This window comes from Macaca mulatta, chromosome 2 (genome assembly GCF_049350105.2).
Source record: "Macaca mulatta isolate MMU2019108-1 chromosome 2, T2T-MMU8v2.0, whole genome shotgun sequence".
Taxonomy (NCBI): Eukaryota; Metazoa; Chordata; class Mammalia; order Primates; family Cercopithecidae; genus Macaca; species Macaca mulatta.
The window spans coordinates 29,048,484-29,071,048 of NC_133407.1; the positions used below are offsets into that span (position 1 = coordinate 29,048,484).

The 22,565-nt window shown below is 34.4% G+C and overlaps 1 protein-coding gene across 1 annotated transcript in view; it reads right to left on the reverse strand.

Moving 5' to 3' along the window:
* KCNH8 (potassium voltage-gated channel subfamily H member 8) overlaps positions 1-22,565 on the reverse strand; it is a 380,589-nt gene that overhangs the window by 59,079 nt on the left and 298,945 nt on the right. Inside the window, 3 exon segments of the mRNA NM_001261509.1 lie at positions 7,612-7,826; positions 13,164-13,413; positions 14,567-14,766. Of these exon segments, the coding sequence (NP_001248438.1) occupies positions 7,612-7,826; positions 13,164-13,413; positions 14,567-14,766 (665 nt within the window).

A 22,565-nucleotide genomic window follows, 5' to 3' on the forward strand; every position in this document is an offset into this window, starting at 1 on the left:
TTCTAAGTAATGCCTTCAAAACTTTTTGAGTTACCTATTTATATTTCTTTTTAATTATTTTATCATTTTGGGTGCTATTTCTGCTAATCTCAATTACTTATCTTGATACTAATCATATCATTCTCACTATAATTTTTAGAATTCTTTTACTATGAATAATAGAGTAGATGATGGTGTCATTTACTAACTTAGAGGAAAGACTGAAGAGGGAAGAGGTGTACAAGAAGTAAATGATCAAACTTTATTGGCCATTTGGATATGCCATTTGGATATCAGCCATTTGTAAAGTGCCCGATCATGTTTTCCTCATTTTAAAAACTGAAGTATATGTCTTTTTCTTACTTAGTTTTAGGAGTTTTAATACATTCTGGATATTCTTTCTTTTTCAAATATATGTGATGCAAATATATTCTCCCATTCTGCAGTTTCCCTTTTTATTCTGTTACTGGTGTCTTTTGATGAATAGAAGTTCTTCATTTTAATAAATGTCTCTTTCCTTTATTGTTATAACAGTCCATGTCCTCCTTAAGAAATATTTGCTATTACAAGGTCATAAAGATACTCCACAATGTTTTCTTCTAGAAACTTCATTGATTTTTCTTTCATTTAGGTCTACAGTCCATCTGGAATTGAGTTTTAGGTATCTCATGGGCCCACTTTTAGGCCAAGGTTTCTTTTCTTTCATATAAGCTTTAAATTAATACATCATCATTAATTGATAGTTTAAACTGTCATTTTTTTTCATTATAGCAACTTGTGATAAATCAAGTGACCATAAAGTGTGGGCCTGTTTGTGGAGTCTGTTCTATTGAAATTGTACAGCCTTGCACTCATACCTCATTGGTTGAATTACTGTAGGTTTAGTTTCTAAAGTTGTGTTAATGTGACAGCATAAATCCTCAAATTTTGTTCTTCTTCTGAACTGCCTTAGGTATTGACAGTCTTTGGTATTTCAATGTATAGAAATTCTTCCGGTATTTAAGTTTATAATTAGCTTATAAAATTGTACACTGATTTATTTGAGTACATTTTAATTTATGCAAGTGGTATTGTTTTAGATATCATTGTTTCTTGTCTTGTCAATAAATCCTACATTTTACATATTTATATATACTGTCACTGCTATATAGATTTCTGTTATAGATGCACCATATTTTATTGAACCTGCTCTTCCAGTGATGAATACCCAGGTTGCTTTTATCTCTTGTCCATAATAAGTAGAGTTACAATGAACATCCCCATACAATCCCGTTTATAGACCTGTATGAAAAAATTTTGGATACATTTTGTAATTGAGAGGTCATAGACTGTATATATATTTAAATGGATTAAGTAGTGACATATTTTTTCTGCTAAATGGGTACAAAGACTATATTTCCCACCAATAACCGCATAAGTTTCTATACACTTTTATTAACCTCCTCCATAAGGTTGGTATTCTAAGAATTTAAAAGTTTACATCATTGTTTTTTATTTTCATTTCTATATTTCTAATGTTTTTGAGCATATTTTTATGTGCTTGTTGTCTTTTGTGTTTCTTCATCTACACAGTGCCTGTGTATATATTTCGCCAATTTTTCTAACAGTAATACTTTTTACTTTTTGACCAAACCCTTATGGGTTTAGACATTATGGACATATTCTTCCATTATGTCCTCTATTAACTTTATGTATACTACTAGTATGCAACTTTTGCATTCAATTATGTTTGTTTATATTTGTGTTAACTTCATGCATAGGACTACTCTGAAACTTTTGCAATGAATTATCATTATATAGGTACAGTGGTCCCTTAGTATTTGAGAGACTGGTTCCAGGATGTCCTGCAGATACTAAAATCCTCAGATGCTCTAAGCCCTGATATAAAATGGCATAGTATTTGCATATAACCTATGCATATCCTCCTGTATACTCTAAATCATCTTTAGATTACTTGTAATACATAATACAATGTAAATTCTATGTAAATAGTTGTTATACTGTATTGTTTAGGGACTTATGGTAAGAAAAAAAGTGTGTACATACTTAGTACAGACACCAGTTTTGGATGATTTTGATTGGTGGTGGGTTGACTCCCACGCATCTACAACCAACTGATCTTTGACAAACCTGACAAAAACAAGAAATTGGGAAAGGATTCCGCACTATTTATTAAATGGTGTGGGGAAAACTGGCTAGCCATATGTAGAAAGCTGAAACTGGCTCCCTTCCTTACATTTTATACAAAAATTAATTCAAGATGGGTTAAATACTTAAATGTTAGACCTAAAGCCATAAAAACCCTAGAAGAAAACCTAGGCAATATCATTCAGGACACAGGCATGGACAAAGACTTCATGACTAATACACCAAAAGCAATTGCAGCAAAAGCCAATATAGACAAATGGGATCTAACTAAACTAAAGAGCTTCTGCACAGCAAAAGAAACTACCATCAGAGTGAACAGGCACCCTACAGAATGGGAGAAAAGTTTTGCAATCTACCCTTCTGACAAAGGGCTAATATCCAGCATCTACAAAGAACTTAAACAAATTTACAAGAAAAAAACAAACAACCCCATCAAAAAGTGGGCAAAGGACATGAATAAACACTTCTCAAAAGAAGACATTTATGCAGCCAACAGACACAGGAAGAAATGCTCATCATCACTGGTCATTAGAGAAATGCAAATCAAAACCACAATGAGAAACCATCTCACACCAGTTAGAATGGCAATCATTAAAAAGTCAGGAAACAACAGATGTTGGAGAGGATGTGGAGAAACAGGAACACTTTTACACTGTTAGTAGGAGCGTAAACTAGTTCAATCATTGTGGAAGACAGTGGCGATTCCTCAAGGATCTAGAACTAGAAATACCATTTGACCCAGCAATCCCATTACTAGGTACATACCCAAAGGATTACAAATCATGCTACTATAAAGACACATGCACACATATGCTTATTACGGCACTATTCACAATAGCAAAGACTTGGAACCAACCCAAATGTCCATCAATGATAGACTGGATTAAGAAAATGTGGCACATATACACCATGGAATACTATGCAGCCATAAAAGAGGATGAGTTCATCACTTAAATTTCCACAAAGGCTTTAACCATAGAAAATCCTGTGTGACTGGATATTTTTGGTTTTGTCTGGGAAAATCAAGGAAAGATTGATTTTCATTTGGTTCTACATTTATTCTGACACCAGAGTAGGGAACAGGAATCCATAAGGTAATCATTAGGATACAAGTTCCCCTGAAAGTCACAGTATGCTTGGGGAAGGCACAAGACTTTTCCCCTAGGTACAAAGTTATAGAAAGAGAGGTCCAAACTGATCTAGCCCTTAGATGGCATAGTATCCCCTAGACTCTCAGTTATATATAATAGAAGTTTTGAGAGATAAAACATCAGGAAATATAAAACAATGAAGGTCCCATCTGCCTTTAAAATGTAACTCATATGGAGTCCCCTTTGAAAAGAAGCAATACTTTTGGTTCCAGTCATAATGAAGTAACTTACATTGAACTAACCCAATCAAAAGTAATTATCAAACTGGACAAAATTAATAAAATAACTGTGCATTAGCCTGTTCTCATGCTGCTAATAAAAACATACCTGAGACTGGGTAATTTATAAAGGAATGAGGTTTAATTAAGTAAGGTCTCAGGAAACTTGCTATCATGGCAGAAGGGGAAGCAAACACGTCGTTCTTTACATGGCAGCAGGGAGAAGAAGAATGAGTGTCTGGTGAAAGGGGAAGCCCCTTATGAAACCATCAGCTCTTATGAGAATTAACTCACTATCACAAGAACAGGATGGGGGAAACTTCCCCCATGATTCAATTATCTCCACCTGGTTCCTCCCGTAATATGTGGGGATTATGGGGACTACAATTCAAGATGAGATACACAGTCAACCCATATCAAACTACTTGAAGGAATTTGAGAGGAATCAACTCGGATAAGACTTGAAGGACTGTGATCCCTAAGAAAAGAGAAGTGCACCAATGAGAGCATCACATTTGGCTAGGTATTTTTCTACAGGCATTTGCTATTTCATTGTAAGGTGGAATAGAAGAGATGAGAAAGGAACCTCCTTACCAACTAAGGAGACAGAGAAGTTCAGGTAAACCAAAGCATAAAGGATTTGAGGAATATAATACCAGAGAGAAGTAAACTGCATTGATGTTCCCTTTAAGGCATTAGTCAACTCCTAACTTGAATAGCAAGAGGTAGTACTCTAAGAAACAGATTAAAAATAGCATGTAGAAGGCTAAATTGCAGGATAGAGATTTCAGCAGTCACGTGGTGTTGGGGAGATGGAGGCTGGAGTTCAAACTCTGCTAAACAGGAAGAGCCTTGGTAAACATACTATGGTTTGAACTGAGACTCCAGAAAAGCTGTTTTAGGAGTAAAGGCTAGACCTCAGGGTTGAGGGCAAAATTGAAATATGCCAGCTTAACAAAGCCTATTAATAAACTATGGGCAGCACAAGTTGGTTTGCCGATACTCTATCTGCCTGTGAAAAGAAAATCTTATTTTGAGGAAAATGACATGAACAATCTTTAATAATCAACATCTATAGTTAAACAAAATTCTGACACCTGCTTTTCCTTTTTTAAAAAGAGAACTAAATGACCAAAGAAGAACAAATGACTGAGAGAGAGAGACAGAAAAAGAGAAAAATAACAGACAATGGAAATAATTCCACAGATAATTCAGGTATACAGGCATTTTTAAATTACTATAATTAATGTTCTAGAAAACAGAAAAAGAATCATGAAAATTTTATCTAAGATAAAAATTCCTTTTCCACATACAGAAGAATAAAATTAGATCTTTATGTTACACCATATACAAACATAAATTCAAAATGAATAAAGACTTAAACGTAAGAACTGAAATTATGTAACTCTAAAAGAAAGCATAGGGGAAAGCTCCATGACATTGGTCTGGACAATGATGTGTTTGGATATGACTCCAAAGCACAGGCAACAAAAGCAAAAACAGACAAATTGAATTATATCCAATTAAAAAGCTCTGCACAGAAAAGGAAACAATCAACAGAATCAAGAGACAATCTACAGAATGGGAGAAAATATTTGCAAATCATACATCTGATAAGGAGTAAATATGCAAAATACATAAGAAACTCAAACAACTGAATAACACCAAAAAAAAAAAAAAAAAACCTGATTTTTAAAATAGACAAATGACCAGAATGAACTTTTCTCAGAAAAAGACATGCAAAAGGCCAACAGTTATATGCAAATATGCTCAATATTGCTAACCATTAGGAAAATGCAAATTAAAACCACACCTCTTAGAAGGTCTATTTAAAAAAAAACAACAAAGATAAATTTTGGCAAGGATGTGAAGAAAAAGGAACCCCTGCCATTGTTGGTGCAAATGTAAATCAGTATAGCCACTATGGAAAACAGCAGGGAAGTTCTCTAAAACAATTAAAAATAGAAGTACCATATGATCTGGAAGTCCTAATACTGGGTATATATCCAAAGGAATGAAATCAGTATCTTAAAGAGATATATGCACTCCCATTTTCATTGCGGCATTATTCATAACAGCCAAAATACAGAATTAACCTAAGTATCCAACAACAGACAAATGAATAAAGAAAATGTGGTATATATACACAATGCAATACTATTCAGCCTTAGAAAAGAAGAAAATCCTGTCATTTGCAGCAACATGGATGAAACTGGAGGTCGTTATGCTTAGTGAAATAAGCCAGGTATAGAAAGACAAATACTACATGATCTCAGTTATATACTGAATCTAAAATACCTTGAACTCAAAGAAGCAGAGAGTACAATGATGGTTACCAGGAGCTGGGGCTGGAGATCCAGGAGAGATTAGAAAGTTGTTGCTTAAAGGATACAGAGTTTAAGTTAGGAGAAATAAGTTCAAGAGATCTGTTGTACAACATGGTGACTCTAGACAACAATGATGTATTATACGCTAAGGGAGGAGATTTTAAGTGTTATCACCACAAATAAATGATAAACATGTGAGGAAATGCATACATTAATTAGTATGATTTAGACATTCCAAAATCTATACATATTTCAAAACATCATTTTGTATGCCACAAATTTTTTAAAAAGATAAGAATCCTTAATAAGTCAAATGAAATAAAATAGACATTGAGATCCAATATTTCCCACTTTCTATGCTGAGGAATATTAGCGATTTTTCTCTCTTTGCTAATTTCTTCTTCTTTTTGATTACTTCCATCCCCTAACTCACCCTCGATTTTCAAAACAGTTGTCATTTTATGCTGTCATGGAGAGGACAGAAGACAACTGTAGTTTTAAAATTCAATCTACTGATTTTTTTAAAAGACATGAACATGATTTCAAGAAGAGGCAACATACTCAACAGAAACAATACATGTTTTAAACTCTGACACCTCTGTTGAAACTCTGACCCAGCCACCTGCAAGTTTGTGTGAACATACACACGACTTAACCATTCTGAATTTGTTTTCTCTTGCATAAAAACAGATCAAGACTTACCTTAAAAATTTGTCTTAAGCAATAAATGAGATGCTTTACATAGGTAGGGTGCTTAACACATAAAACGTAGCCAGTAAATGTTGGTACCTCCTCTGCTGTTTGCTATCAACAATGGAGAGAAGCATATATGCAAAACTGGTAATCTTGAACCTCAGAATGGGATATTATCTACGTATTTACTGTCATTAGATAGCCCCAACCAAGATAAAATAATACACAATTTAAGTTTTCTTTCTACCTTTCACAGCAGAGAATATTAATGATTGACATGAGTATCTGCACAGTATGGGTTGGTCAAAACAATAGCTTCTCAAGTACATAGGAAAAAAATCCAGAGTTACAACTATCCGAGACAAAGCTCAAGACAGCATATAAAGGCTTGTTGTTACACAATGCTATGCATGCCTTGGCTTGCCTTTCAACAATCATTCCTATTAAATCATGTGTCTCTCTGAGACATCTAATGAAGTCATGTTCACGATCAGCTTAATCACAGGATGCAGTATAGTACATATTTTGACAGGAAAGCTGTTTGTCTAATACGAAACTTGCAGCAAATATATAATTGCACAAAATGTTGATTATGCTTTCAGTGTGACAATCCTTGGCTTGAATCCTTTTATGCATATTTATTCACTTTAAGATAGACTGTTTCGTGTACCATTAAATAAAAGATTATTTTTAGGCAAAATCTATGTCAAGCAATTGGAGTAGTGAACAATTACAAACACAGCAAACTGAACCATATACTTCATATGGAAATCTTTAAATTCCGGAGAAATCACACATCTCTATCTAATGTTATATACAATTGAAATCAATTGTAGTTATAAGCATATGAAAATAACCAAGAAAGAAACTGAGTTGAGAAGTCATTCATGAAAAATATTTTCTTAAAATGTTAATAACAGACTCTAGGTTTGGCTTCTAGCTAATTATTTAACTGCTTAACTGGTGGCTGAATATTCACATCTTAGATATTCAGAGAGTTTTTAAGGTGAGGTCGTGACATCTGCCTTTGCTGTTATAAATGATCTCCAGGCCCAATGTTATTAGGTCTCAGCACTAATTAGAAATGAGACTTACATCACTCTCATGACCTTCTCGAAGGTTGTATGTGAGGTCATGCTGAATGTCTTCCACGAATTTGTGAGCATATTCTGGGTAAAGGTCTAGCACTTCAAAGAGTCCTTTGAGGATGATGCACTGGAGATCACAGTAGGTTAAAGCCTTTACATCTGCATTGGTCTTGATCACTTGGTCCTTAATTGATAGATTTGCTCCAATTAAATCCCCTTTCCCTAGAAAGAGAGAGAGAGATCACTTTCAAAAAAAGCAAGCTTAGGACTGATAACCTCATTTGACTCACAGGCTTCATTTTTCAGTGAGATTACACTGAAAAGAGAAAAACGTTTACCTTGGGGCAGGGCTTTTCAGCTTTGGCATACAATAGCCTCATACCTGGGCTTTAGCTTTTATTTGTTTTATGGCCATTATCCTCCATTTCATAAAGAACCAACAACTAACAAATTTTTAACTAACAACAACAAGCAACAAGCAAGCTATATCTTTGGAATGTTATTAGGACAAATGGCCTCTACTTCCCATTCAACAATTTTTTTTAACTTTTAACTTTTTTATTGTACCCATACGTTGTTTAAAATTTTTATTTTTTATTGTGCCCAGCATTTGTGGAAGCAAAGTCCCTGGTATGTAGCAGACTTCAATACAAGTCTGTTTTATCAGATTTGACAGTAAAAGGAAACATGTCAAATTGACTATGAATACCTGAGTTTTTAATAAATCTGCATGTCGAATAAAAAATAGTTTTAAAATTATTATATTATAACTAGGTATTATCTTCAAGTTAACACTGGACTTAAACCTTGAAATTTAGCCTATTTTGGTAGAAGAAAAAATAGACTAAAATCTATATTTACAGACACTAGGTATAATACATAGCCAGGTGGTATGGAAGAATTTAAGTCTGATTTATTGTTGTCAATATTGCTAAACTTGGAAATTTTGTTTCTTGTATATTTCATTAGAAATCTAACTTGCTGCTCAAAACTCAAAGTTGGGTACTGATGCAGGATGTAAATATAGCCAGGATGTTTTGAATACGGCAAATTTTTTAATTTTGTATATTTGAGGATAATTTATCATGATGCGGTGTCTTGCACAATAAACATTCACATTCTCTGTGAAGCAACTAGTGTCTGCAATAACTTCAGGGTCATCATACTTTCATACTTTGGGTTGCCATGGTATGGCTATTTCAGTCACAATGACACTAGCTATAAAAACAGCACCAACATCCTGCCAATCTTGGCATCCTAGAAAGAATTCCACTTTATTTATTCGTTCAATGAATATTTATGGGGAACTGACAATGTGTGCTGGACCTTGTATTGAGTCCTGGCAAGCAGGTACCAACATGGTATTCACCTCATTACCTAAAACTACCTCACTAATTTTGCAGTCTTGTGGACTTCTTACTGTCTAGATATAGGACCTTTAGTTAAGTTTTTGAGTAACTTTGGGTCTCAGTATCCTTATTTCTAAAAGACGAGAAAGATTTTCTTGTAGGCTCCATTTTTCAGCATTATACTACTGATCTTTGCTAATCAGTTACTCTTTCATTGAAACACATAAGGTGATAGGATGCATCTGCAAACCACTCAGGTTAGAGCTATAACTTACGTTTAGTTATAATTAGGCAGACTAATGTTCTGTTGAGAGTACATTTATTCATGCTTTGCCATTTTCTTTTAAAACAATGAAGAAATTGGTTGGGGAGACACTATTACCTGGACATGAAATCAAGGCGTACAAGGCAAACGAATTCCAGCCCCATAACAAATTCCTGCCCCTACCCTTTCCAGGTATCAGATTAAGAAATGTCTGCACGTATTGACTGGACAAGAAAGTTGCTAGGATAAGTTTATGGTTGAACAGCTGTTGTTGTGAAGAAGAAGAACATTAATTTTTTTCATTGGCAGAGTGAACATGTGCTAAATATCTACAGGTCAAGTATAATGTCACGTACTTGCTAAGTTTATCAAAGTAGTATTGATTTGAATTAGCCCTATAAGCCCTATAAGGCAATATTATATATATAATCCATAGGGAAAGTAAAATAGTCAATCTTTATTGAAATAATGTTAATCACAGAAAGTAAATATTAATCTTTTATTGTCTTTGTTTGAGTTTAGCCCCAGTACCACATACCAGTGTTTAGAATGGTCACGCAGCAATTTGCACTTTTGATGTATACATGGGAGAGGCAAAGATGTGAAAATGTTACCCATGTTAATCGCATTTTACGGAGAAACTTGGGGCCAGGAGCAAAAGATAATGAATTAAATCTTTCAGCCATAAGTAGTTTTTTAAAAAATGTAACAAGAAATATCCAACTGAATCATATTTGACTAGCAATGGAAGTTACACAGAAGCCACTAAATTTGTACTTATTGTGCTCTAGTGTCATAGATGATGCTTTCATATTCTATTCCTAAAACTGTTGATAGCTACCAAAATTTAAAATACACCACAATTATAGAAAAATCCACATTATATCTGTTTAGAATGATACAAGATTCTAAGGAAAAAGTCTAGATGCCCTCTTAAAAACAGGCTGAATCCTTAGGCAGGCTATAAAACATTTCATGGTACTAAAGAAAAATCAATAAAAAATATTTTATGATTAAGGTTAAGTTTTTGAAGCAAATTAAGAATAACTGTTAATTCTAATTTAGAATAACAAGATGATAGGGTGGCTGGCCTTTAACTTCACAAAGTTGAGAAGAGGCCAGGAAGAGTGTTAAATTCTCCCCTTAAGAAAGAACACACACACACACACACACACACACACACACACACACACGGAGCCTTGCTCTAATATTGAGTTACTCTATTATTGAGCCTTACTCTAATATTGATAAAGAAATGACCATATTAATAGTAAACTCTGAGTTGCCATTCCATGCCTTTCTATTCAGGAGAAAAACATAAGAGGATGAGAAAAGAACAGAGTCACAAATTTGAAAGACAAACCCTGCCTTTACTCTAAGTGGTAAACAAGTCAACATGAAGCAGTGAAAAGCATATGGGTCTTTCATCATTCACTAGTGTCTATCTCTTCACCTTTAATCTTGGAAATAATCATACTGTCTTAGTCTATTCAGGTTGCCATACTGTAAACTGGGCAGCTTATAAACAAAAAAAAAATTATTTCTCATGTTCTAGAGGCTGGTGTCTGGTAAGGGCTCACTTTGTGATTCACAGATGGCACCTTTTCATTGTGTCTGTACATGGGAGAAAAGGCAGGGTAGCTCTCCTGAGCCTCTACTATAAAGACACTAATCCCATTCATGACGGCTGTGCCCTCATCACCTATTCACTTCTTCAAGGCCCCACTCCTAATACCATCATATTGGGGATTAGGTTTTGACATGTCAATTTTGGGGGGAGGCAGACATTCAGATCGTAACCCACAAATAATGAGGTTGTAAGATTTAAATTCAATAATGGGCATAAACACCCAGATCATATGAGGGATTCAATACATATTAGTTCTCTTTCTCTCTTCCAAAATATAATCTATTTTGAGGCTTACTAGCCAGAATCCACTGATAGAAGGCCTACAATGATTATATAGAATAATGTCTTTTTAAAATTTGCATAAATTTAAGGAATACAAGTGCAGTTTTGTTACATAGATATATTGCCTAGTGGTGAAGTCTGGACTTTGAGTGTAACCATCACTTGAATGGTGTACACTGTATCCATTAATTTATTTTCATCCCTCACCCCCTCCCCTAGTCTTCCACTTTTACTAGTCTCCAGTGTCTATTATTCCACACTCTATGTCCATCTGTACACTTTATTTACTTCCCAATTATAAGTGAGAACATGTAGTATTTGAATTTCTTTTTCTGAGTTATTTTGCTTAAGATAATGGTATCCAGTTCAATCCATACTGCTGCAAAATACATGATTTCATTCTTCTTTATGGCTGAATAGTATTCCATTGCATATACGTACCATATTTTTAATCCGTTCATCCATTGATGAACACTTAGGTTGATTCCATATTGTTGCTATCATAAATAGTGCTGTGATAAACATATGAGTGCAGGGTTTTTTTTAAATTAGAAAAATAGATATTGTTTAGACATGGAAGGAACGCTGAATACAGAATCCAATGTCTTAGGTTAGCCTTGACTTTAGAAAAATCAGAGAAAATGCCTTCGCCATCTGTCTTTCTGTGTTGTAAAGGCTTAAATGAGACCTTGTGTATGAACACACTTTGCAAGTAATTGTTTACAAATATAAGGTTCTTAAAAATTAAAAATAAAAAGGTACTGAATTTATGCCCCTTTTATTAGCGCAAACTCTAAATATTTGTGTTTTATATTAGTGTTTGAAATACATCCTGAATTCACCTGCCTCTCACCATCATTACTACCACCTTGGCTGGTCTCGGACCCCATCACATCCTTCACTTCAGTTTAATTTTCATGTAGGCAAGGATTTTGGTCATTCTCTTTTTTGCTGCATTATCAGTGTTTAGACCAGTACTGGATTCATTCATAGGCCATCAATAAACGTTAGGTGAATAAACAAACAAAAATTACAGTTTTTTTTTTTTTTTTTTTGAGACACTGTCTCTCTCTCTGCACTCAGGCTGGAGGCAGTGGCGCTATCTTGGCTTACTGCACCCTCCACCTCTCAGACTCAAGCGATCCTCCCATCTCAGCCTCCCAGGTAGCTGGAACTACAGGATCCTGCCACCATGGCCAGGTAATTATTTGTACTTTTAGTAGAGACAGGGTCTGTCCATGTTGCCCAGGCTGGTCTTGAACTCATGGGCTCAAGCAATCCACCTGCCTCGTCTCCAAAAGTGTTAGGATTACAGGCGTGAGTCACCGTGCCCAGCCCAGAGTGACCTTTAAAACAGGCCCACATAAAATTGTAAACAGGATTTTGTATACATTAACTCTGCATGCCGTTTTTGTCAACTGCCCTTTATGTTTCAATGAAGGCCAATTACGTATTAATATTGAGAGTCAGCTCTGTGGCACAAAATTTTCACAATACATCTTGTAAGTTTTCTTTAAGGAAGTAAAAAGAGCCTATAGTCACCTTGACAGTATTAGGTTAATGACTGCTATGAGAGCTTATTCTTGAAACATAGTCACCTTTGCTCTATTTCTAGCACAGATACAATTGAGTTTTTGTGTTCTCTGAATTAATTTTCCACAAAAATAAATGCCCTCTTAAAACGGAGCAGCTATTTCACCAGAAGGGAGTATACATCATGATTAATAATTTGACTTTAGGAATCAAAAATAACTGAGTTTATTTTCTTACTAGGTGATCTGGGCTTGTTAACTCAAGTACTAGTTATTCATGTCTAAAATGGAGATAATATTTATACTACTTTTTTTTTTTACAAGAATTAAATAATATGTTGGATATAACACTTAGGCAAACTAAACTCATATGAAGAATACTCCTGAGTTCACGTCTTCATCTATTCTTTTCCTACTCTCAATAGCAGTTTTTCCCCATTTCATCTTCTTAATTTATGCTCCAGAGTCAAACTTCATACAAGTGTTTCAATTCAGACCTACCAAGAATAGCCAGCACCATGCTGTCTTTAAGAACTTCCATGGAGCCCGAGCACACAAAGTAGATGGCCTGCAAAGCATCCCCTTGACGCAGCAGATACTCCCCCGGAGCACAGAAAGAGGTTTTGATGTGTAGAGACAGAGACCTGAGGCAGCCCCGGCTGGCACATTCAAAAAGGGACAACTGTAAGATCTCCTTGTTCAAGTGCATAGTGATGTCAGAACGCAGTTCATCTGGAAAGTCTTTCAAAAGCTGTCAGAGAAGATGAAGGAGGAAATCAAATTGGGGTAAGTGTCGTCTAACTGATTTACTTTGCAAGACTGCAGGGATGCTCTTCCTACTGTCTCCTGCTGTTTGGCCATCCAGCATACGGAAGAGGAAATCTAAGTATGTATAATCCTGGAGAGATTTTTCAGTGACTGTGATTTCAATTATGTGCTACTAAATAATCAGCTGATAAGAAGTCTGGAGAAAGAGAACAAATTAAGAAAACGCTCTAGCAGGAAAACATATAATGACTCATTGTGACTTGCTTCTCACAGAGTCCTAGTCAGGACATAAGATATGGAATTTGGATCCACTGGTGATTATACGAAGAGAGGAGAAACCAATTAATCACTACTAAAATGGTGGTTACAGGTTTGGTTGGTGGGTTGATGAAATGGTTGGTTGATTTATATAATATCTTTTTTTTTTTTTTTTTTTGTGAGACGGAGTCTCGCTCGTCACCCAGGCTGGAGTGCAGTGGTGTGATCTTGGCTCACTGCAAGTTCCGCCTTCCGGTTTCACCCCACTCTCCTGCCTCAGCCTCCCGAGTAGCTGGGACTACAGGCGCCCGCCACCACGCCCGGCTGATTTTTTGCATTTTTAGTAGAGACGGAGTTTCACCGTGTTAGCCAGATAGTCTCCATCTCCTGACCTCATGATCCACCCGCCGGGGCCTCCCAAAGTGCTGGGATTACAGGAATGAGATATATATAATACCTTTTTTATAGTGGCCGTCTGGGGTGTTTCTGGAAGTATAAAGATAACCCCTTTGATGGAATTTTTTTAACTTTATTGATGTTAAAGGGAGACAGAAACTTGATTCATATAATTATCCCAGATTACACCATTAAATTGTCATAAGAATTGATTCCTTAGAAAAGAGACGATAAGAAGGAAAGTCCACCTGATTGAACAAGCAGCAAGTTAATATAAAACTTTGGTCCATCCAAATTGGCATTGTGAAAACACAAGCCAAAGCAAGCAAAAGAAGATGGATTGGGATTCATGAATAATTAAAAAAATAAAGGAATAAAGAAGTTAGTATGCTTTTCACTTCTGATACCTGCATTAGAGCATCTTGCTTTTACCTTAGAATATGTGCTTTCTGCCTGAAAACAACATGAGAAATGAACATTACCTCATTTGAATCTATTCCATTGTTGACTGACCAGGTTGTTTGAAAATATTCGAGCATCCTCTGCTTGAGTTGTTGGGGCAGGTGATGGACACGGATAAAATCTTTCAGATCCTTAGTTCTAGTGTGATAGAGGGACCATCTGGAGTACATCCTCTGTATGATTGCTGTCACGTTTCCAAACACCAAGGCGTGCATCAAGGCTACAAAGAACAACACAGTATACAATGGAAGAGAAATATGACAGTGAGGCCCACCACTTATATCTAATTTACAGTCTATCCTGGATCACAGCAGAATGTGCTTATATGGCCATGTTGATACAGCTATTTTGGTACAAGCATTTTGGTGCAGATACTGTATCACAGGGTACATCGTGAAGCAATCACTTTGATTCCATATGGCTTGATCAGAGTAAAAATATCTTTAAAAATACTCAATGATATGCAAAATAGATCTCTTTGATTTACATTTAATCTGTTAGCTGCCATTCTGGTTATGATAAACTTTTATTTGAACTCGATTTACATCTATATTATTTTAATAGTTATGTATAGTTTAATAGTTACAATAAAATAGTTTTCATAGTTTGATAGAATAAGCTATAAAGTTATAGTTTAATAATTACTTTTATTGTAGTAACGAATGAAATAAATTTTTGAAGTAAGTCTACTTTGGTTAGCCTTTGTGGGAACTTTAGTCTCACCCCCTCAAAAAGCCATCATTTAAACTTTGTTTTAGAATATTAAATATGATAAATTTATATTAATGCAGATATGAAGGAAGTTGTAAAAAATGTAATTGAGGATTTCTTGAGCAGTGTGAAGCTCCAATACTCACTCCAACCCCGGCTCTGCAGTTACTTTAATTTTGAGGGAGATATCGGAAAATCTGAGACCATTCAAGAAACAAATGAATTCACAGAGAAAAAGAGGTATTCTGCATAGAGGAGTCATTGTTGCCACCATGAGATGCAACAGAAGGGTGTGTATGTCTATGTGTGTGTGTGTGTGTATATATATATATATATGGGGCTCTTGTTTCAATGAGGTTTGTCAGCCAGATAGTATTTAACCTCCACTTACTTGCTAAGCCTGCCCTTTGAGCCTGTCTCAAACCTACCATTAAAGTGTAATGACATGAAAAATTTTGTTCACCAGAATTTGAGGGCATATGGATATTTAGGGTGGATATTTCTTCTGGAGAACAGTGGAGTGAAAGGATGGACCTCATTTTCCAGGAATTACCCACTTTGGGAAGCAACTAGGTATTGTCAAGACATAGAAGGCATGACAGGATTTTGCACTCACTAGTCAGTAGCAGAACGAAACTGAAATGGTTTCTAAACAGACACCAGCAGATAATCCAAGAAGGCCTTGAACATACCTGGAACTGTGAAACTGAGAGAGATATGAGGGCCAAGCACATGCATATTTATGGATAAGTCAACTCTAAGTAATATTCAGATTTTATCCCTGATCCTTATTCTGGGACAGGATTAGGAATGAGGCATGAAGCTTATTAGTTGGGTAAAATCATCTGTTTCAGTAATTTGGGGCTTAGAAAAAGACTAAACATTTAGTAGCTTGTCTATTAGGATCTATCAAAATGTACATGTATCAAAACCTCAGTGCCCAAGGAGCTATGTTAAAAATTTCCTAGCATCATAATGGATACATTAGTGCAAATATGTCAACATATTATTACTTCTATCTTCCTATTTCAGGATCTCCCCAATTCAAATCTTGTGTCCCTACATTTGTCAGAAATTACCAAACACTGGCATACTAATTTAATTCTAATCTCACGCTGGAATTAAAATTCTTTACCAGGTAATACATAATTTCTCTATGGAATAATGGTCACTATGTCTATAAAATTACTCCCTTCATAACAAGACCTCAGTATTTTGGAAAAGTTACTAGAATAGGGTTAAACTTAGGGTCTATATACAAGAAGTAATGTAATGTTGCAGAGAGAATATGAACTTCAGAATCAGACAAATCTGGATTTGAATACTGATTTTGCTACTTCTTAATTGTGTGAACTTGGTAAGTTACATAATTCCTTTAAACAGATTCATGTTAAATGGGCATAGTCATTATGTTAAATAGCCCTTACTCATAGCGCTATTTCAAGATTTAAAGACCTATGTATGTTTTAAAAAGTGCCTAGTATATGTATGAAAAAAAGCATTTGCTCAATTTATGTTAATTTTCCTTATGAAAGTGAAAAATTTTATGAATTTTCAGCATGCTCAATGCAATTAAATTTGGGGAAAATGACTCAGATTTAAGGTTTTCCTGCAACCTCTTAAATAGTAAAGAGTGGCTCTTAGTAGACATAAGTTATTGATGAAAGAAATTCAAAACATACTCAATAAATGCTTGATACATGCAAGAATGTGTAAGTATGTATTATTCCTAAATGTTCAAAAATGAGATGTGTCCCAACAGGTCAAAAATATTCCATGAAAAATATATATCATGTAGCAACTAAATGTTGGATTTATTCTTTGTAGATTCTAAATAGAGGTTTATTCTTCTGTATTGTTTTAGAAGCACAGCAGTTCTGATGCTTAAGTCTTTTATTTGGAAGATAAGAGCTCTACTTACAATAAACACTCAAAGAAAAGAACTGATTCTGCTCCAAGTCAAAGAAATTAAACATTGATTTCAGGCTCCCTTAATATACTTATGGGCTAAGTGTTTGGAAGCCCTACCATCTTTAACACTATGTAATCGTCTTTTTATGGAGATTAAATCGAGTACAGAGAACAATTCTGTTTCATTTATTTTAACACTGCTTTCCTTAATTATGTGTATGATTTTAACCTTGCTTTGCTTAATTATAATGTGTAAAGCACTTAAAGTAAGAGAAGTAATGTGTTCAGATTATTTAACATCCTAGTTGTATTTTATTAGTAAAATGAATTACTGGATTAATTATAGCATTCATAAGTGTTATTGAAAAGTACTAGTCTATGTCTGAGTCACCACAATTTCAAAGTCTCATTTCAGCATAGATAACTATTTCTAATTTAAGTAGTTAAAAAAATAAAATTCTGGTCCTCATAGCCTTTCATTTTCCAAAGTCATTATGACCATTCTGTCACTGGTTATCATTTCACCCTGGCAAAGAGTGTGTGTAACTGTCAGAAAAAATCATTCCATCTGCTATGAAAGTTTGACTCAAGAACTTCTATATCCAGGTCAGTATGGAAATTATTACTTACTTTTTCTTTATTTCTAGCAAATTTGATGTATATAATTCTTGAGTGTTCGACCTGCTGAGTGTGTGGGCGTCTCTTTTTTGTGTGTAGGAGTTTCGCATAAAATGCATTTTGTAAAATTTCATCTCAGTATCAGGTCCTGGAAGGAACCTCAACAATTGGCATCTAAGAAGAAAGTAAGCGGTTCTCAAATGAAAGAAGTGCTTCTGTAGAACTGCTTGGCTTTTTCTTTCTCGTTCTCTTTCCCTTTGTCTTTTCCTTTCCCTTTTCATTTCCCTTCCCCTTTTTCTTTCCCCTTCTCTTTCTTTTCCTGAATTTTGGACAACACTTATCTCCAGGAGTATAACATCATTGCTAATTACTTTAGCCAACTATTTTGCAGTGGCTGTAGAGGCTAAGTAGGGGGCGTTTTCTACTGATATAAAAGGAGGCCAGAGCTCAGGTTTTGGGTAATCTTAGCTGCCCTCCTTCTCTTTCCCACCTCCTCATTGCCCTGGAAATTTCCATTCTTGGTTATAAGTACACTGGCTTGTGGATGGCAGATGGCAGAGAGAATAGAGATGAGAAAAATTTCCTAAATGATGAATTTAAATGGCAGTGCAAAGACATCTTGAGAACAGCCTGAATTTGCGAACACAATAGCTCATCATATGGGTCCAATAAAACTATGTCAGGGTAGTGTGTGTGTATTCAGTGGGGGGACCCGAGGGAAGCCCTGATTACTTTGTGATAATAATGCTTCATTGAAACTGAGTATGTTCTCAGTGATGAATGATCTTTATTAGGAAGCTTTATCCAACCTCCAAGGCTGTGCTGATGACTCTATCAACTGGGGCAAACTCATTAGGTGACTATAGGCAGTCACTGTTTAGTGTGATAGAATTTTTAAAGACATTAGAAAATATTTTCTGTATATTTTGTCTGGTTGCAAAAAATATGAATAGTTATACATATATATTTCAAAAAATAGTTACATATGTATGGAAATTCTGGAAAACTATCTTTTGATAATGAGACTATGTGTAATTTTATTTTTCTGTTTTCCAGTTTTTTCTAAATGTGTATTATAATAGAAAAAAATAGAAATAAAAAAGAAAGAACATCCTCTGCTTAAGTACCTATTTCCATTATTAAACTGTGAACTCCTTGAAAGAAAGTATCATATCTTAGTCATCTTTGTTTCCCCTGCATCTAGCACAGCTCTTGGCATAATTTAAGTATGCCATAAATATTTATGGAACTGAAATGTGCCTCTGGTAGTTTGATACTTTCTTTAAAAAGTTTTATAATTGTAAGCAAATGGTTTAGAAAATCTATGATAAATAGTCTAGCCCCAAACTCATCCCTTCATCACCATCTCACTCGCCAAAATCAACCTTTTAAAATGAGTTTTTTGGGTGTTTTTGCAGTTATCACCAAAATGTTGGACAATATAATTGTACTCCATTGCTTGACTCATTATTGTTAAGACAAACCCAAGAACAACCTGATATGAAAAGCAAGAACTTAGCTCACTATTACCCAGCTTCTTAACTCACACTTGATATATTATTTTTAGCTCATCTATTAAAATTTTACAAGGTAAAATTAAAATCAAAGATACATATAGAACAAGTTACCCACTTGCTAAATGTGAAGCTCATTGAGATTTTTCAAAGTAAACATAGCTATAGAAGCACTACCTCCCACCACCCCAGATGAATAAACCAAATAATAGTATTCTGGAGGCTTACCTGTGTCCCCTTCACAATCACTAACCAATCCCTTCACCAAAGGTAACCACAGTTACCAATTATATTACAATTAATAAGCTTTGTCTATCTATGAACTTTCTCTAAACAAATCATACAGTATGTACTTTTTTTCTGTCTGGCTTCTCTGCTGAGCATTGAGTTTGTAAGATTTGTCCATAAGATTCCATGACATAGTAGTTAATTTACTTTTAGTGTATAATGCTCTCTTGAATAGGTGTTTCAAAATTTACTTATTTATTCTCCTATTAATGGACATTCCCAGTTTGAGATTCTTACAAAAAGGCTTTTGCAGACATCTATGTATATATCCTGAAGTATACATGTATGCATTTCCACTGGTTATATATTCAGAAGTGGCATTGTTGAATCACAGATTAGAGGTATATTCAGATATGGTAGATGTTGACAAAGTTGTATCGACTGACATGCCCATCAACAGTGTAGGAGAGGTCAAGGTCTTCCATTATCCTCTCAAACACTTAGGGTTGCGGTGTTTTTAAACACATCATTTTGGTGAACATAAAATGGTATCTAATTTTGGTTTTAATTTGCATGTTTCTGATTAATGATGTTGAGCACTTTTTTATATGTTTGTCATCTACTCCTGTATTGGAAATCTACTTTTCAGGTTTTTTTTTCAAGCTTTTGCCCATTTCAGGGAGTTGATTGATCTTTTTCTCATCGATTTAACAGTTCTTTATATACAGTAGATGAGAGTCCTTTGTCAGATAAACATTTGAAAATATCTTTTCCTATCCTGTAACTTCCCTCTTCACATTTATAATAAGGTCTTTTGATACAAAAGAAGTTCTGCAGTTCAATTTATCATTCTTTTCCTTTATGGCTAGGGCTTTTTGTGTCATGATTAGGAAACCTTTGCCAAATCAAAGGTCATAAAAATATTCTCCTATATTACCTTTTAGAAGTTTTATTGTTTTCCCTCCTAAATTTAGATCAAAATCCAACTGGAATTAATTTTTATGTACAGTTTTAAGAGGGACCAAGGTTGTCTTCCAACAGGTAGATATACATTTGACCCAACAACATTTACTGAAAGTAGCATCCATATCACAAATGAAGTGACAATATATGTGTGACAATATATGAGTTCAGAAACAGTTCTGAACTCTCTTCTATTTCATTGGCCTATTGGTCTATTATTGGACAAACACCATACACTCTTAATTACTGTAACTTTGAAATACATTTTGATATCTGTAGCACAAATCTTCCAATTTTGTTTCATGATAGCTTTGACTGGTTTTTGCTCTTTTCCACTGACTTTTAGAAACAACTTGTCAATTTTCAAACACACACACACACACACACACACACACAAACACACATCTACTGGAATTTTTATTGGGATTGCATTTAATCTTTAGATTACTTTGAGTACAACTAGTATTTTCGCAATGCTGAGTCCATTGTTAGCAGCCATCACTATTGTATATCCTTCCATTATTTTCTCACTAATGTTTTGTAATTTTCTGTATGGAAGTCTTACAAATTTTTAGTTATAATTATTCATAAATATTTAATTATTTGTAATAATTTTTATATTTTATTTCTAATTTGTTACTAGTATATAGAAATGCAATTGATTTTTTGCATATCGATCTTGTGTCCATAAACCTTACTGAATTCGCTCATTAATTCTAATATTCATCTGAAGCTATTAGGATTACTTATTTGTTTTGAGTGTTCTCAAAGTTCACATAGTTTTGTCTATGTATAATTTTTAGAAATTATTTTTGCTTTAAATCTCTCTGATTTATAGTTTTAAATATTCCTCCCATGTATTAGTGGTTTGTACACTCCATAATTACAGATGCTTATATGGAAGTTTATATGGCATCTTAAATGAAAACTTTATATATATATACACATACATATAAAGTTTATGCTTATATACATATACACACATATGTGTTTGTGTGTGTATGTATATATCTATATATGTATATATCTCTATATCTCTATATATCTATATATATAAGCTTTACCTATCTATGAACTTTCTTAGCTCTTCACTGTAGCTCGCACTGTAGCTCTTCAGAAAATCTATATATATCTATATATAGACATATAAAATAAAACCTGTACAACTCCTGTGGAAATTCTGATGGGTTCCCAGAGGACTCCCAGGTGGATCCATTCAGCATTTTTTCACCCGTTTCTTCTCACTGAGCAATATTATCTCTGTCATTGATAATTATCTGGAGTTTTGCCAGTCCCCTTTCTCATTTAGTATTGCTACTGTTTATTCTTCTAGTATATTGCATCCTTGCCACTAGCAATTTCATCAGCCTTGTGTGGGGGATTCCTAGTGAGATACCCTAGACTTAAGTCTATAGTAACACAAATTTTAGGTTCTTCTTTTTAAAAATAAATTATTTGTTTATATTTATCAAAATTAAGTAAATAAAATAAATTTATAGTACATAATAAAATGAATATTTTAGAAGAAGTTTGCCAGGTCTTAGTGAGTCCTGGATTTAAACTCACTAAATCTCTTCTGCCTTATGTCTAAATTGGGGTATTAATAATCTCTATCTCACAGTATTATAAGAATTAAATGAACAAAGTGCTCAATAGTGTGAGCTCTTATGATTAGTTCTCAACATTTTACAAGTAATTAGTTAATTAGGAAATATTAAAATGCAGGCATCATTTTTCCTAGCCAGTGTAATTTTCACAATAATATAAAATTATTTCCCCACAAACACAAATATGAAAAGCTTTAACTAATAAATTCAAGTCACTTAGATGCCATTTGACTTTCAAATGAATAGTTTGCTAAGTGCTGCTCAGGTCACCTAAATTTTTTAATGCCACTTACCAGTGGGCACTGATTTTGCACCAGGACATTTGCTCAATAAACATTCAACAAACAAGAAACAAAGTAACATTACCAGATTATTTCCTGTATCTTTTGGCCTTTGTGATCAGTGTTGCACCTACCTACAGAGAACAGCAGGGAATAGTTTGCACATTAACAATTTTTGATTCAGTA